The sequence below is a fragment of the Dioscorea cayenensis genome, chromosome 19 (genome assembly GCF_009730915.1).
Source record: "Dioscorea cayenensis subsp. rotundata cultivar TDr96_F1 chromosome 19, TDr96_F1_v2_PseudoChromosome.rev07_lg8_w22 25.fasta, whole genome shotgun sequence".
Lineage (NCBI taxonomy): Eukaryota > Viridiplantae > Streptophyta > Magnoliopsida > Dioscoreales > Dioscoreaceae > Dioscorea > Dioscorea cayenensis.
In genome coordinates, this window is record NC_052489.1 from 26,573,329 (window position 1) to 26,588,910 (window position 15,582).

At 36.4% G+C, this 15,582-nt stretch overlaps 3 protein-coding genes and 1 non-coding gene across 5 annotated transcripts; 3 read left to right on the forward strand and 1 right to left on the reverse strand.

The window, feature by feature from the left end:
* Positions 1-2,700, forward strand: LOC120283588. The gene is made up of 2 exons (XM_039290295.1): positions 1-284; positions 2,073-2,700. Exons 1-2 carry the CDS (start codon positions 30-32, stop codon positions 2,346-2,348), a joined length of 531 nt encoding a protein of 176 aa, XP_039146229.1. The 5' UTR covers positions 1-29; the 3' UTR covers positions 2,349-2,700.
* Positions 2,701-3,770: 1,070 nt separating this feature from the next.
* On the forward strand, positions 3,771-6,622 carry LOC120283864 (bifunctional 3-dehydroquinate dehydratase/shikimate dehydrogenase, chloroplastic-like). The gene is made up of 9 exons (XM_039290632.1): positions 3,771-4,016; positions 4,100-4,205; positions 4,692-4,910; positions 4,996-5,490; positions 5,569-5,677; positions 5,750-5,899; positions 5,979-6,127; positions 6,217-6,386; positions 6,480-6,622. Exons 1-8 carry the CDS (start codon positions 3,820-3,822, stop codon positions 6,343-6,345), a joined length of 1,554 nt encoding a protein of 517 aa, XP_039146566.1. The 5' UTR covers positions 3,771-3,819; the 3' UTR covers positions 6,346-6,386; positions 6,480-6,622.
* Positions 6,623-8,355: 1,733 nt separating this feature from the next.
* Positions 8,356-14,970, forward strand: LOC120283912. Of its 2 annotated transcripts, XM_039290713.1 has the most exons (4): positions 8,356-8,474; positions 9,097-9,159; positions 9,359-9,484; positions 11,170-14,970. In XM_039290713.1, the coding sequence occupies exon 4, from the start codon at positions 11,273-11,275 to the stop codon at positions 14,597-14,599; it is 3,327 nt and encodes a 1,108-aa protein (XP_039146647.1). In that variant the 5' UTR covers positions 8,356-8,474; positions 9,097-9,159; positions 9,359-9,484; positions 11,170-11,272; the 3' UTR covers positions 14,600-14,970. The 2 variants fall into 2 exon arrangements, with proteins under 2 accessions (XP_039146647.1, XP_039146648.1); XM_039290714.1 differs by lacking the exon at positions 9,097-9,159 and having other exon boundaries at positions 8,370-8,474.
* Positions 14,971-15,509: 539 nt separating this feature from the next.
* On the reverse strand, positions 15,510-15,581 carry TRNAP-AGG. The gene has a single exon. It is a non-coding gene; the product is annotated as a tRNA-Pro (tRNA).
* Between the last annotated feature and the right edge of the window lies 1 nt (position 15,582).

Genomic DNA, 15,582 nt, shown 5'->3' on the forward strand with positions numbered 1-15,582 from the left:
ACGGGTGCAAAGCCAATTCGAAACCCGAAATGGGATCAGTAGTTCACCCGGTGAGTTTAACCGCCACTCGTAGTCCACTCCCGCGCCATTCTCGTCCCCCGAAACCCTCGTCCACTCCTCGCTTCTCCTCCGCTAGGGCTCCGAGATCTCTCCGCCTTCGCGTTCGCCTTTGTTCAAATCTATCCAGTTCGGACAAACGAATCCACGGAGAAGAACCATCTGAAACCCTAGTCGAGGTTCTCAGGGTTCCGGATTCATGGTTGATTCCCTCCAACGCCTTGAAGGTCGATCCTCCTGTCTTTATTTATCTTTTGTTTTCTTCCGATTTTTTTTATTTTTTTTGCTGATTTATTGGAAATTTATGATAAAATTTGCTTGTATATGTTTGATTCAATGGTGCATGCATTTCAATGCCTTTGGATAAGTAGATCTGAATTGAATTGGAGTTGGTAATGAATGAATCTTTTGAGACTAGGGTAATGATTTTCAGTGAGTTTGTGGATGTGATTGTTTTGGTTGTGAATTGTGATAATGTGGGATGATGTGAATAAATTGTGTGGCTAGGGTTTTATGGGATTTGTGAGTAGTTACTGAGATGAAAACTATGCTTTTGGTGCCAGTTTGGTATGGGAAGTTGGTGTATTGCATTTAAACCTGATAATTCTGTGAAACAGCTTGTGGTTGCTGTAAGCAAGTGAGTATGATGTCACACCAACTTCCATTTGTGCAAGTGACCTACAACTTATAAAGGCTTTATTTTCTATTTACGGTTGAAAAGTTTTGATTTTTTCATGTATATCCTGGGTATGTTACTTGAAAAATGTTACTTGAAAATAATTTTATAAGTTAAATGGTGAAAATTATGTGCTAATTTCTTGAGTTATAGGATTTGTGAGTAGTGACTGAGATAGAGAACTATACTTACATATTTGTTGATTAAATGAGAAAGAAATCAAACTCGCACATCGTTTGTATATTAAGTAAAGCCTGCCCATGTGTACGCATTATGTGTTAGGCTGTTTTTGTTTAGAGAAACAATGAAGAATAGGGAAATCAAATAGGTTTTGTTTTTATGTTTGATTGATGAGGAGATTGAATGAAAAACCCATATTGAAACCTGGAGAAAATTTTAGTTGAAATTTTCTTGTTGTAGGTAGGCTATGTTTGGGAAAACAATGAAGAACATGGAAGGAAGTTTTGAGAGAAAATCAAGAGAAAAGGGAAATATGTTTCTTTTTAATTGTTTGATTGACAAGGTGTGTTAATAGGAAACCATATAGAGAACTGCAGAAGTAACTAAATTACGAATTTTTTATCTTGATTATGGAATCATGTCGTCAAATTCATTTTTTACTTAATTTTAAGATCTGGCTGTTGGGATCACATATTAGCTCACTCTATCATTATGTGCAAACCAGTAGATCCAGTGGTTTGTGCTTTGCGTTACTAATTTAATGGAAGTACCACAAAATTTTCCTTAGTTTTAATTCTCAAGTTTATAGCTTTTGCGAGACGGTGGATCAAGGAGTCATGAAGTGGACCAACTCTTTTCAGTTCAAGATTGTTTAGGGTGAAGCGAAATTGATTGTGACTAATGACTTCAGTCTCCTTTCTCTGGCTCGCACTTCACCCTCTTATAGTTTCAGTTGCCACATCTCTAGAGGTCTGGAAAATCAGGAGCTGTATTAAATCTTCCTCCCAATCCTACCACCTTCTGCCGAATCGACGGGGAAGTATAGACTTAATACTTCCCTAAAGTGGCATTTTCAGTTCACTTCCCACCACTATCATCTTCAGAGAACCAAATCTATTTTTAACAAACGTTGTAGCTTAAACTTGTTTGGTTTTTAAGAAATCAAGTCAAGACAGCTGAAATTTTTTAAGAAATAATGATTCGGCCCATCTTAAATCCTACACTCAGTCTTGCACTGGGCTTTACACTATTAAGCATCCCATGCAGGCATGGTCAACACCAAATTAGCATTCAGTTTAGTTTCTGTCTTAGGGTTGCACAGGAAGATAATTTTTTCCTGCATTTGACACTTCTAAATTCTCTTCATTTTATCTTGCAGGAATCCGAATGGCTTAGAGTGACCCTTCACGAATGGTTGGATGACGAGTATTGCCCCGAGCCTACTAATGTAGTTATCAGCAAGCTTGCCGCACGCTCATACTATGAGTCCTTGACGAAAGGTCAGTCTGATCTTGGTGAAATTCTGCTGAACATGGTGAAAGATTTGGAAACCATTTCTTACCAGGAAAGCTTTCACGGACCATTCTCATCAGCCAATGCTGCAGTACACTTAATAACTCAGCGAATGGATTCCCTGGTGGATTCAGATTCATAGAATCATGCAAAACCTAATAAGCGTGTGTGTGTGTGTGTGTGTGTGTGTGTTCTATGGATGTACACATTTGCATTGTTGAACCTTCTATTCTTCTTATTATAAATGTATGATCATCTGTGAATCTCTGTATGTCAGTCAGAGTGATGACGTGGCGGCAATGTCTCCTTAACTCAATGTTGTGTGCGTGTGTGTTCAGAGTTGTGCCTGGTTTGGACTTTGATAGCCACCAGCCTGCTAAGGCTTTGAGGACAAACGACAACATCTAACAGGACTCCTCGCTAAATGAGAGTGTTGGTATAGGTAAGATGTAAAGATTAAACAAAGCTATCAAATAATTTTTTGTCTTTGTTTTTACAGATGTGTTGGAATTAAATTTACCTTTTATCAGTGTGTTGTAATTTTTTTATTATATTAAATGTACAGAGAAAGTCGCTTTGTTCTTATGTGTGGATATTTGTGATGTCACAGTTTAGTGTGAGTTAGCAATGAATTTTTAATTTTTAATTAATTTAATAAATGTAATAATCAATTAATGTTATACAATAATTATAATTAGTAAATATTCACCATAATTTGGTTAAAAAGTTATATAAGAGTTTTAATATCCGTCATGAAAAATCCCTTCAAATACAAATTATAACCAAAAGAAATAATTTTCTATCCTCCACCGCCTACATGGGACAACACACACACACAAGTTTTCTCAAACAATTAATCAGATAAGATTTTTGTAGACAGTACGGTACATCTATGTGGTATGCAAACTACATGTTTATAATTAATGTTTTTATTTAACATCAAATATACATATTAATTGCGTGAAAAATATATGTGTATCGTGTGTTTTTTTTTTCGTAAGAGTGGGCAACCCACAATTTTATTAACTATAGTCTAGAAACATATAGTTATTATAAAAAAAATCTATTATTATTATTATTATTATTATTATTATTATTTTAATTTTAAGCATTCTAAATGCTTATAATATCTAATATCAATTATAAGTCTAAATGGCTGTTCCAAGTGAAAAATCATAACAAATTAAAAATTATTATTATTATTATCATCCTTATAAAACTCACAGATAACAAGAATATATATATATATATATATATATATATCTTAAATTTTTTTAAAAAAAATATAAAAATAAATAAAAACAGTTTTACAACACAACCTTATCAAATTAAATTATAAAATTTTAACAACATAAAACCCTAATAAAAAAGACAATGCAAACATAATCAAAGTTAACACAGTTTGGTGTTTGGTACCAAGCAGCTGATCTAATTCTGATAATTTTAGACAAGTGGTCACCTGCGTTCCGTATTCCATTTCTTCAGTAATTTTCAATATTAACCACCGCTTTCATTTTTGATATAACCAAAAACTCGTCCATTCATGGAGAGACGCAGAGTGAAAGAGATAGGGAACCAAGGACACTGCTACTCTTCTTCATCTTCATCTCAAGATGAAGAACCCTACACTCGTCTGCGCTTCTCTCATTGCTACATCGTTGGAGGAGATGGCTCATCAGATGCACGTTGCTGCTGAACGAGGAGCTGATCTTGTTGAGCTTCGTCTTGATCACTTGCATAACTTCAACCCTCGTTCTGACCTTCAGTTCCTCATCAAAGATCGGCCTTTGCCCGTCATTACTACTTTCAGGTTCGCTTCTCTCTGTTTCTCTTTCTCTTTCTCTGCACTGCTGTGAAGAGCTCTCTTTGATTGTGTTTTTGTTGTGATTTAAGGACAAAGTGGGAAGGAGATGAGTATGAAGGTGATGAGATTTTGAGATTTGAGGCACTTCGTTTGGCAATGGAGTTTGGTTCTGATTATGTTGATATTGAACTCCAGGTTCTTGTATTTCTTTTTGGATTGCATTCCTTGTTTTCTTTTCATTAATTCATAGAAGCATTTCTTGATTCATATATATGAAATGCAATGTGGAAGGAGAGTTTGATTAGCATGCACACAAGTAGTTTCCACAAGATCACACATTTAACGTTCATTCCTTCATTTACTATCTCTCTCTCTCTCTCTCTCTCTCTCTCCTTCATCATTGTGCATGTTAATTATCTCCTTGTGTGATTTAAAATCAAATGAGAAGTTGGTGACTATCACACACACACACATTCACACCTTCCTTGATGTGTAGAGATAGTGGTTATGCTTGTTAATTATCTCATTGTATGATTTAAGATGAAAATGAGAAGGAGGTGAGCAAGAAGCTCTAATTCTTGACAATGGAATTTAATGTTGATTATGTCGATATTGGGCTTTGGCTTATTGCTTTTTTTATTCTCCCTTCCACTAAATTTATGGAGGTCATGCTGAATGCAGGCTGCTGAGGAGTTTGTGGAGTCTATATCAACGAAGAAGCCAGAGAATTTTAAGCTCATTGTCTCTTCTCACAATTATCAGAACACACCATCCCCTGAAGAGCTTGGCGATCTTGTTTCAAGGATTCAAGCTGTTGGAGCTGACATTGTGAAAATTGCAACTACTGCCATGGATATCTCTGATGTCGCTCGCTTGTTCCGAGTACTTGTTCATTGTCAAGTAAGTATGAAGTATGGTGATAACAGAGCATTCCACACTTTTCATAATCTACATGAATTCTTCAAGCTATGTAGTATAATGACAGGTACCGGTCATTGGAATGGTTATGGGCGAGAGAGGACTAGTCTCTCGGTTGCTCTCTTCAAAGTTTGGAATGTATCTAACGTTCTGCGCACTTGATGAGGGTAAAGAATCAGCTCCCGGGCAGCCAACCATCTCTGAATTATTGAATTTGTATAGAATCAAGCAGACCAGAGCAGACACAACTGTTCTTGGACTTATAAGCAAGCCTGTTGGACATAGTAAGAGCCCTCTTTTACACAATGCTGCATTGAAATCGGCCGGTGTTAATGCTGTTTATGTTCCATTTCTTGTCGATGATCTTCCTAGTTTTCTCAAGGCCTTCTCATGCCCAGACTTTGCTGGAATCAGGTCATTAAACTTGGGCTTTCATTACTTCCTATGCATTCATGTTGTGTGTAGGATTTCAATTTCAGTGAATGTTATTGATTTCAGCGTTGGAATTCCTCACAAAGTTACGGCAGTTACATGCTGTGATGAAGTCGATCCGATTGCTAAGGTATTACTGTAAATAATTTCTCCTCACTCTCAATTTATGATCTCCTGCATCTCATGCATTTGCATTATGAGCTTACAGTGTATAGGAGCTGTAAACACAATTGTTCGGAGATCAAGTGACGGAAAGTTGGTCGGTTATAACACGGACTATGTTGGTTCAATTTCCGCTATTGAAGATGGAATAAGAGGTGTTTCACTGTGAAAAGATTCAATTTACTGGTTTAGCATTGAAAATAACTGTTACCTCATATAGTCTTGACTCTTGACAGGGTTAATCGGCAATCAAACGATTGAGTTACCTCTAGCTGGTAGACTCTTTGTTGTTATAGGTGCCGGTGGTGCAGGAAAAGCTCTTGCTTATGGTGCGAAAGAAAAAGGCACAAGAGTAATAATAGCGAACAGAACTTATGGTAATATAACACTAATACAAATATATTAAAGAGCTAAATATACCACATCCTGATACAAGTTTGATTTTATGATCTAAAGATAAAGCTAAAGAGCTTGCTAACTTGGTCGGGGCCGATGCTTTACCTCTTACCGACTTAGAAAGTTTTCATCCAGAGAAAGGAATGGTTCTTGCAAACACAACATCACTAGGAATGCAACCAAATGTTAATGAGACTCCTCTGGCCAAGGTATATATGTCTTTAATTGGTGCCTTGTTTTACTTGTGCAGCATATATTCGATTGACAAATTAATTATGAAATGTTTGAAAAATTGTAGAGTTGTTTGGGGCGTTATGATTTGGTGTTTGATGCTGTTTATACACCAAAAGAGACTAGACTTTTAACTTTTAAGAGAAGCAAAAGAGACTGGAGTTACCATTGTAGCTGGAGTGGAAATGTTCATTAGACAAGCTATGAAACAGTTTGATTTGTTCACTGGAATGCCGGGTAAATTTTTTTACAGTGACATTTTTCAATAAATATTACTTTCAATATATTCCTGTTTTTCACACTTTGTTACTTTAAATTGTTTATCTGCAGCTCCTGAAGAAATGATGCGTGATTTCGTGATGAAGAACATATAAAAGTGAAGATCTCTTTTTTTCGAGCAGCAATTAATTGTGTGGTGTTTTGGTTTGTAATATTACCATTTTCGAATTCAATAATATGTTTTGATTCAGTTGTGTGTTGAGAGCCAGTGATTCTAAATTTTTTCTATTGATTTATTAAAATAAATGAAGTTTTGTGAGCAATGCAATTGCAAAGCAATGTTGTTGATTTTATTTTGAATTTCTTTTCCCGCTCTTGTAGCTGAAATATAATTTTGTAACATTTGGAATACAATGAGTGAAAAGGGAAAAAAAAATGGATCCCATGATTAAACCCATAATAAATAGAGTATAAGAGAGCGAAATTTGTTCCGTCCTCCACTCTTGGTTAGTAGAGGTTGGTTGCTGTGTTTTTTTTGTTTTAATTGAAGTGGTACATCCAACTAAAAAAAATTAAAAATAAAAATAAAATAAAAGAGAGCGAAAGAGTGAAGCAAAAAATATATCAGAATAAAATCAAAGATTGTGTGGTTCAATATTGGTGGAGATTCAAATTTGCCCGGCATATATGACTTTTAGAGGTCTTTAGTAATTTTAAAATTGATCTCTTAACGGGTTTTCCTTTCCCTTGTCTATTACCATGCAATTCTTTAAATTTGCTAATTACTACTAAAATATGATTAAAAAAGCTTTTTTTTTTAATGGTCTTATTTGGCTAGCTCACCACCACGGTAGAGTATGGGCATCGACCTTATGTGAACTTGTTGGAGCTCACTCGGGCATGTTTGAGAGTGAGTTGATATGAGTCTTATACATATATGTGGTTCATCAATTTTTTCATATAAAAAAAAAGTTTTGATTGCTATGGGTCTTAAAAACCAGGGGTGGCTCAAGGTTTATAAAGGCCTAAAGCCCAAATATAAAATTTATTCTAATTAATTAATAAAAAAAATATTAAAAAAATATTGAAGCTGCATTTTTTTAATAAATTTGTTTGTTGGGAGAAGAAGAGAATTAATTATGTATTCAAACTACATTTGTTTTGGAAATAGATTTGTTTGTTGGGAGAAAAACAAAATTAATTATAATATATAGTAAAAAATTAACTTAGTTTATTAGTTTTTATTTTAAAAAACTAGCTGATGGAAAATTTGAAAATATTGTAGTATTAAATAAAAAATATTAAATATTAATTAATTATATAACAAATAATTATTATGATTTTAAGGATAAGATTTTAAAACTTTTAAAAATTTAAAGTTAATAATAAGGCTACAAATTAAATTTAGAAGTTATTACTTACCCAGCACATACTTATTATTATAATCATAGTGATAAAATTTTCAAAATTATATTGATTTAAATTTAGATGAGGGCCCCAATTTCCAGAGGCCTAAAAACCATAAATTGAGGGTTGACAAACTCACTACGTGCATTGTGAGTTATGCATATAAGTTTAACTCAACATCCTAATATCCAGCAATGAAGTTTTACATTATGTAAATAATTATTTTACCCTTTTATAAATGAAAAAAAGAGGTCATTTTAAATACCTCTAATTTTAATTAAAAAACCCCCATAATTTCTTCATTAAAAATCATTACACATTAACCCAATTTATTTATGAAAAAATTAGTTAGAACATAAAAAATTACTCCAGGATTTGCAAAATAACCATAATTAACAGAAAGTGAGTAATGCTATTTTTTTTTAAACAGAGGCATATGTAAATTTGCCTTTTTTCAGGGTCTAAACAAAAAAAATGGTGGCTAATGGGCTTTTGAAGGATGGGTTTAGTGTTTTGAGAACGTAGGCCCAATAGCCCATTTCCAACCACTATAGTCTTTTTTTCGTTTCCCGCTGGGCACGTGGTATTGTTTCACTTCCGCGGCTCCTCTTCCAAAGCCCTTTTTCGCTCTCGCTCGCTCCGCCAGAGGCGCGTCTGCCGACCTCCGACAGCCGAACGCCGACTGATGGCCGGCGATCGGTGAGCACACTACGTCGTTGTATATCCATGTCTTCCTTTCTTTCCCTATTTGTCTCTGGTTCAGTGGTTCTAGGGTTTGGGTGGACTTCTTCTACCCTTTTAGGGTTTGGCTTTGTCGCGGCTTTCGATCGATGTTTTCGATGTTTCTCGGTGTCGCCTGTTGTTTCTTTTGTCGGTTTTGTGATTTCATTCCGGTTTTGTTCGCTTGTCTTGGTATTTTGAGCTATGTTGGTTTGGTGATCTTTTTGAGGGTTTTCTCTGTGGTGGTGCTGGTCCTGATGTGGCATTTGTGTGAAATGCTCGTTATGCATGAATCGAGGGTTTTTTGTGTGGTTTTTATTAGAATCAAAGCGGGCTAGGGTTTTGGGGGTTGATTCTTTTATATTTATTATTGTTGTTGTTATTATTATTATTTGGGTGAATTATTTTGACCTCCATGATTGTGTTCTTTTTTATTATCATGTGTCTTTGATTTGTCCTTTTGTTTTGTTTTTGGTTTGTTGAAATTTTGTATGACCGGTTGGGCTTAGGTTTGCGTCATTTTTTCATCGATGCTTGAAATGGGCGTGAAATTTTGTCTGGTTATTTGGGTTCTTAAGATTTTGAACTTGTTGTTTGGCAGGTTTTGAAATTCTCTGCCTTTTTTCTTCGTTCCATAATGGCTCTTGCAAATCAAGTGGCATAGGTGATATTTTCTTCTTTGTTGGTGCTTGTATTATATGCTTTTCTTGCTCTTTTGTCAAGATGACTGTGAAGTTTTTAATGGTTCCAAATTGTTGAACTCGTTGTTTTGATCAATGATTGGGAAGGGTTTTTATAGAGCATTCCGTGGCCTTTCCTTTTGTTTTATGTTGATCATGGGTGGATACTAATTGCTTTTTCAGGACATAAAACATGCTATTGGGGACGCATCATTGACGAAAACTAGATCATTGGGTTTTTGCTATTCTTATCTTACTTGCAAGACGAAACATGCAGATACATGTGGTGCTGAAAAACATGTGGAAAAGGTACATTATCAGAGCCTTTCTAATGAATCCATTCTCCCTGAATTTTCTCATCTTGTTTTAATTTGTGTTCATTTTTGCTGCATTTAAGTCCTTGACTCCTTACTCATGCAATACATACATGTCAATCATATCTATGATCATTTTTTTTTTTTATTTGCCTATGGTAAAATTCATTAACTGGCTTAACTATAAATCCCAACATTCAATTCATTCTTGGAATGCTGATTGTTGCTTCAAGTCAATGGCCTATCAGTCTACCATGATCCTCTTTCTAATTTTTCTGTTTCCAGATGAAAAGTACCATATTGTTCCTTTTCTGCTTAAAAATAATCTCCAATATGGAAGGTGTGAATCATTAATCAACAATTTGTGTGAACTACCTATGTACCTTTAAAAAACTTTCTGGGTAATTTTGTCATGCGGACAGGTTTTATATTGATGGGCATTTACAGGAGTAATATAAAGAACTATTTGTCACATACTAACATAAGAAATCTTTGAATGTTTCATGACTCGTATATGAACGAATACAGCAATGTTTCTTAACTAAACTGTTCTCCTATCACCATGTATTCCACTTCTATTTCCAAATACGCTCCATGGGTTAATTTTCTATTATGGCACCATTATCTGGCATGACAGATGTTTGACACCTACGCACAAAAACATCATGAAGAGATTCAATTTAATAATAATATCTTCTATCCCCAATTTTATTATGCCAATCTGCTTTATTTTTTGTAAAAGAATTTTGTAGCTGTGAATTTTGTACATATTGTTTTCAAAGATGCAATGCATGTGGATGATCATAAACATAACTTTAACCATATATGTTGGAATAAGAAAAGTGTTTTTTTTTTCTATTTCATATGTGGTTACGCTGTGTCTTGTGGGAAGGTAGAGATTGTTGATCACTCGACTGTAAGTGGGAAACATGAAGAACAATTATTCAAGATGCAATAGAATTGCGTTTAGCAATGAACTGGCGTGTATCAGATTTTTTATATGACACATTAGGAAGCAGATTGAATTCGTTTTCACATTATCTTGAGCCTTCAAATGCAGTCCTCACTAAAAACATGGTTCAGTATTTCTTTATTCATGGATGCTTGGAATATTTGGATGTGTTTGTTGTGTCATTATTCTTGTGCCCTTGCTTTCTTAGTGAAGTGACTCTACAACCACCCCTCCCCCTCCCCTCCCCTCCTCTCCCCTCTGCAGGGCCTGTGCGCTAGTTTGACAACATTTTTTCCATCAAAAGAAAAGAACATACACTAAAAACATGATTCAGTATGTTTTTCATGGATGCTGGGTTTATTTGGATGCACTGTGTTATTATTTTTGTGCCCTCACTTTTTTAGTGAATTGAATGACTCTAGACTCTTGAAGCTTGATAAATTAAGATAATTGGACTTATAGTCATTTGATTTCTTTTGTCAGATCACCAAGATATGTGGTCCATTACACTTAGATTATATTTAGTTTCTCACATTATAAATTGTGATCTAATCATGATCACTACTTATGGTTGTCCTTTCTGTTTAATGCCTTGCTACATATTGTCTCATGGTGTTTTTTCTGTTTATTTTGAGGATTAGCAAGTTTTGGGTGGCTATTTATATTGAAGCAGCAATCTAGTTTTGAAGGAGATTCTGAGCAGTTGTTTTTTATTTTTTTTGCCACAGCTTTGTCTTGTAAGAGCAAAAAGGGTGTGTTATTTTGAGGAGTTTTCACATCTAACACCGGGTATCTAGTTATATTTTGTAAAATCAAATCACACTAATTGCAATGGAGTGCAATAAGGAAGAGGCAATTAGAGCCAGAGGCATTGCAGAGGACAAGATGCAAAAGAAAGATTTTGTTGCAGCACGCAAAATTGCTCTCAAGGCTCAGCAGCTCTTTGCAGATCTAGATAACATCTCTCAGTTGTTAACCGTTTGTGAAGTTCATTGTTCTGCTGCAGTTAAGGTGAATGGGGAGACAGATTGGTATGGGATACTTAAAGTTGAACCAACTGCTGAAGAATCATTAATCAAGAAACAGTATCGCAAACTTGCTCTTTCACTTCATCCTGATAAAAACAAGTTTCCTGGTGCTGAAGCTGCCTTTAAACTTATTGGGGAGGCCTATATGACCCTCTCTGACAAAGGAAAACGTTCTCAGCATGACCTTAAAAGAAGTTCCAGACTCGCAGTTCCTCCTCGGCAGTCTTCTCAACAGACAAGCCGAACATCATATGTTAAGAAGCAACCTGCATATGCAAACAGTGTCCAAAATACTACCACTGGGCGTTCTAATGGCTTAAATCAGCAGCAGCCAACAACATCTGGTTTGCAAACATTCTGGACTGTTTGCCCTTATTGTGGCATGAGGTACCAGTATTACAAGAGTATATTAAACAGAGCCTTACGTTGCCAAAATTGCTTGAAGCCTTATGTTGCTTATGATTTAAATGCACAAGCAGCAGCTTCTGGGGCAAATACTGCACAATCTGGAATTCCTCAGGAGTTTTCGGGCCAGCATACTCATAATAACCTTGGTCAGCGGAGTAATTTTGGAATTCCTACTCCCAATACAGGGTTCCAGGGTAATGTGGGGAGGACTTCAGCATCAGATCCTCGGCCAAAATCAAAAATCAATGATGCTAGTGGTAGATCCATGAACAATGGAAAAGATTGTTATACAAGAGCTGGGAACACTGGGAATGAGGTTCGGTTTGAAAAGGTAGAGCTCGAGGAAGTGAAGAAGAGGGAAAGAGTGGTGAAGCCAGCGGTGGGAAATTCAAGTCATAAGCGGAGTAGAAAAATGGCAGTAGAATCTAGTGATTCCGAGAGCACTGATGATGATACTGAGAGCTCTGATATTGAGGAGGTTAAATGTACATCTGGACAGAATACTGGGGCAACTAGTCGTTACCCAAGAAGATCTAGCAGGCAAAAACAAAATGTTAAGTACAATGAAGAGGAGAGTGATGATGCTGATGATGATGATGCTGGGGATGACGATGATGCTGCTGCTGATGATGATTATGATGCTGCTAGCAGCTTTGTGAAATCTCCAGATTTGAAAAGGTTAAAGAAGAGTGGAACATCAGGTGATGCAAATCAATCTGGTAAAACATACTACGAAGGACGTGACAATGTGGTCGGAGGACAAAGCAGTGGCATTGGAACTACTGTTGCTGATAAGGATGCTAACAAACAGAACACCACACTTCCGCATGATAAGTTCCAAAATGGGAATGAGTTGAATGGTGATCATATGGATACAGAAACAGATGGGGCTGAGGAGAAAGAGGGAATGCTAAAAGCTGGAAGCAGATCAACTGTTGATCTCAGCTCTGAACCATCACCTTATCTGGGTAGTTTTTCTTACCCTGATCCAGAGTTTTATGATTTTGACAAGGACAGAGGTACCGACAAATTCTCAGTTGATCAGATGTGGGCTATCTATGATGACTTGGATGGAATGCCTAGATATTATGCTCGGATTAGGAGTGTTGATACCAAAAACTTCAAGTTATGTTACACTTGGCTAGAGCATGTTCCCTTTGGGGAATCAGAGCTTGCTTGGTCTTGTGAGAATCTGCCTGTTTCTTGTGGAAACTTTCGACTTGGTAAGTCAGATTCTACTGACGATAGGATGATTTTCTCTCATCTTATTTTCTGTGAAAAGGGCACGAAAAGAAATACGTACAAGGTACATCCAAGAAAAGGGGAGGTTTGGGCACTATTCAAGGGGTGGGATATTGGATGGAGTTCTTATGCAGATAATCACAGAACATATCAGTATGAGGTGGTAGAAGTGTTGTCAGATTATGTCGAAGGTCATGACATTAATGTCATTCATCTTTTTAAAGTAAAGGGGTTTGTTAGCTTGTTTATGCAAGCTCCTGGTAGCAGAACCGGAATGCTCAAAATACCACATTATGAAATACTACGATTTTCACACAAGGTCCCTTGTTACAGAATGACTGGAAATGAAAGGGAAGGCATTCCGGAAGGCTTGCTTGAGCTTGATTCTGCTTCTTTGCCCAATGATTTTGGACATACTGCCCCTTCAATCAGTCTTGAAACTGCCACTCTTGGAGTGAAACAACCAGTTACAAAATGTGTGAGTGACCATGCAGAGAATGTTGCTGCTTGTTCTGCAGGCTTGAATGGAAAGGGTATGCAGGGACAGGCGAATACAAGCACAGATCATCATGCTGAGCATGTGAACGGAGTTGACACCGTGGGACATCATTGGAGAAGTTCAAAAAGGGATCCAGCTTCAGAGGCATGGATACATGTTGGAAGTGAATCCATGTCACACAAACATCAGGTTGCTGAGGAAACTGTCATTGATCATCAGGGCTCTAACGTTAAAGCTGCTGCTGCTGCTGCTGGACAGCAAAACGTCTGTGACACAGAAGCATCAAGTCCCACTTGCTATGAGTATCCTGATTCAGAATTTCACAGCTTTGAAGAAGAGAGATCATGTGACAAGTTCGAGCGTGGTCAGGTATGGGCTCTATACAGTGATGTAGACAAGTATCCCAAATATTATGGCTGGATAAGCAAAGTTGAGGTCGAAAAATTCAGAGTATATGTTACATGGCTTGAATGCTGCCCTCAGAATGAGGTTGAGAAACAGTGGGCTGAACAAGATCTACCCATTGGCTGTGGAAGGTTCAAATTCACACGGGACACAGTTGACTTTGATTCAACAGACACCTTCTCTCATTTGGTTAATGCAAAACCAGCAGTGAGAAGGGATCAATTCTTTATCCACCCAATCATCAGCCAGGTCTGGGCTGTTTACAGAAATTGGCATAATGGGTGGACACGCAAAGACTTGGAGAACTGTGAATATGATGTTGTGGAAATCTATAGACATACTGGGTCTCAATTGGAGGCCCTACTGCTGGAAAAGGTGGAGGGTTATAGAGCAGTCTTCAAACCTGCGAGAAAGGATGGTACTTGGCATAAGATGGAGGTATTGGCAAATGAATATGCGCGGTTTTCTCATCGAATCCCCGCATTCAAGTTGACACAAGAGCGGGGTGGCAAGCTGGGAGGCTTCTGGGAACTTGATCCTGCATCGGTGCCGGATGTTTTGTTGTTCCCAAGCTGATTCATCAAAGCGAAGATGTTTTGAACTCTTCTCCTCAGGAGGGAAATTCATGGTAGAGGAGAAGCAGCCAAGCATGAAAACATTTTTGGGGGTAGGAAATGGCAGGGCTTATGACATGGATTGCATTCTTGACTTGTTTTTTTCTTAAAATGTTCTAGTTCATTTGCTTAATGAAATAGCGTCAGGTAGAGGCCTGCGGAACTTGTATTATTCTCATCTGCTCAGTCTCTTTGTAAAGCAAAGCTGGTCTTGTATGTCTCATCCATGCCCTCTATTTAGCTATATATCAAGGAGGTGGTTTCGTGGGTCTTGGACTATGTGATTTGACATATTTGCGCCTATATTGGGCTTTATGTTTCTCATCTTTCTTACATATTATCTTTAACTGCAATCGCGATTCAGCTCAGTTTGTGGATATGTTGGCTTTAAATTCTTGAAGACATTTCAAGTGTTTTTCTGGCTTTTGTGGTTTGCTTAATTTCGGATTGTTATTATTAACCCAAATCAGTGACGAACTCAGATTTCGTGTATATATGTATATATTATACATATGAAATAAATTTTTTATTATACAATACTAAAATAATAAAATTATTTTTTTTTTTATAATTATTTTGGATGGATTTTCGAAGTAAGATATATAAATATATTTTTGATAATGCTAACTAACGCATGCAGATTTTCATTTTCACTACATGAGATGTTAGTTTATTAAAAGACTTATTAGTTTTTAAAAAGCTTATGGATCCACATTATTAAAAAATATATGGTTAATTTATATGTATATCAAATATATATACTTATTATAAATTTTTTGAAAAGTAATGGGGGTCAAGGATTTCTATGGATATCCGGTCAGACCCAAATGAATTTTTTTTTTCATAATTTAGAAAATTAAAAATCTTATTAGGGGGCATTCCGAGAATTGAACTCGGGACCTCTCGCACCCTAAGCGAGAATCATACCACTAGACCAAATGCCCG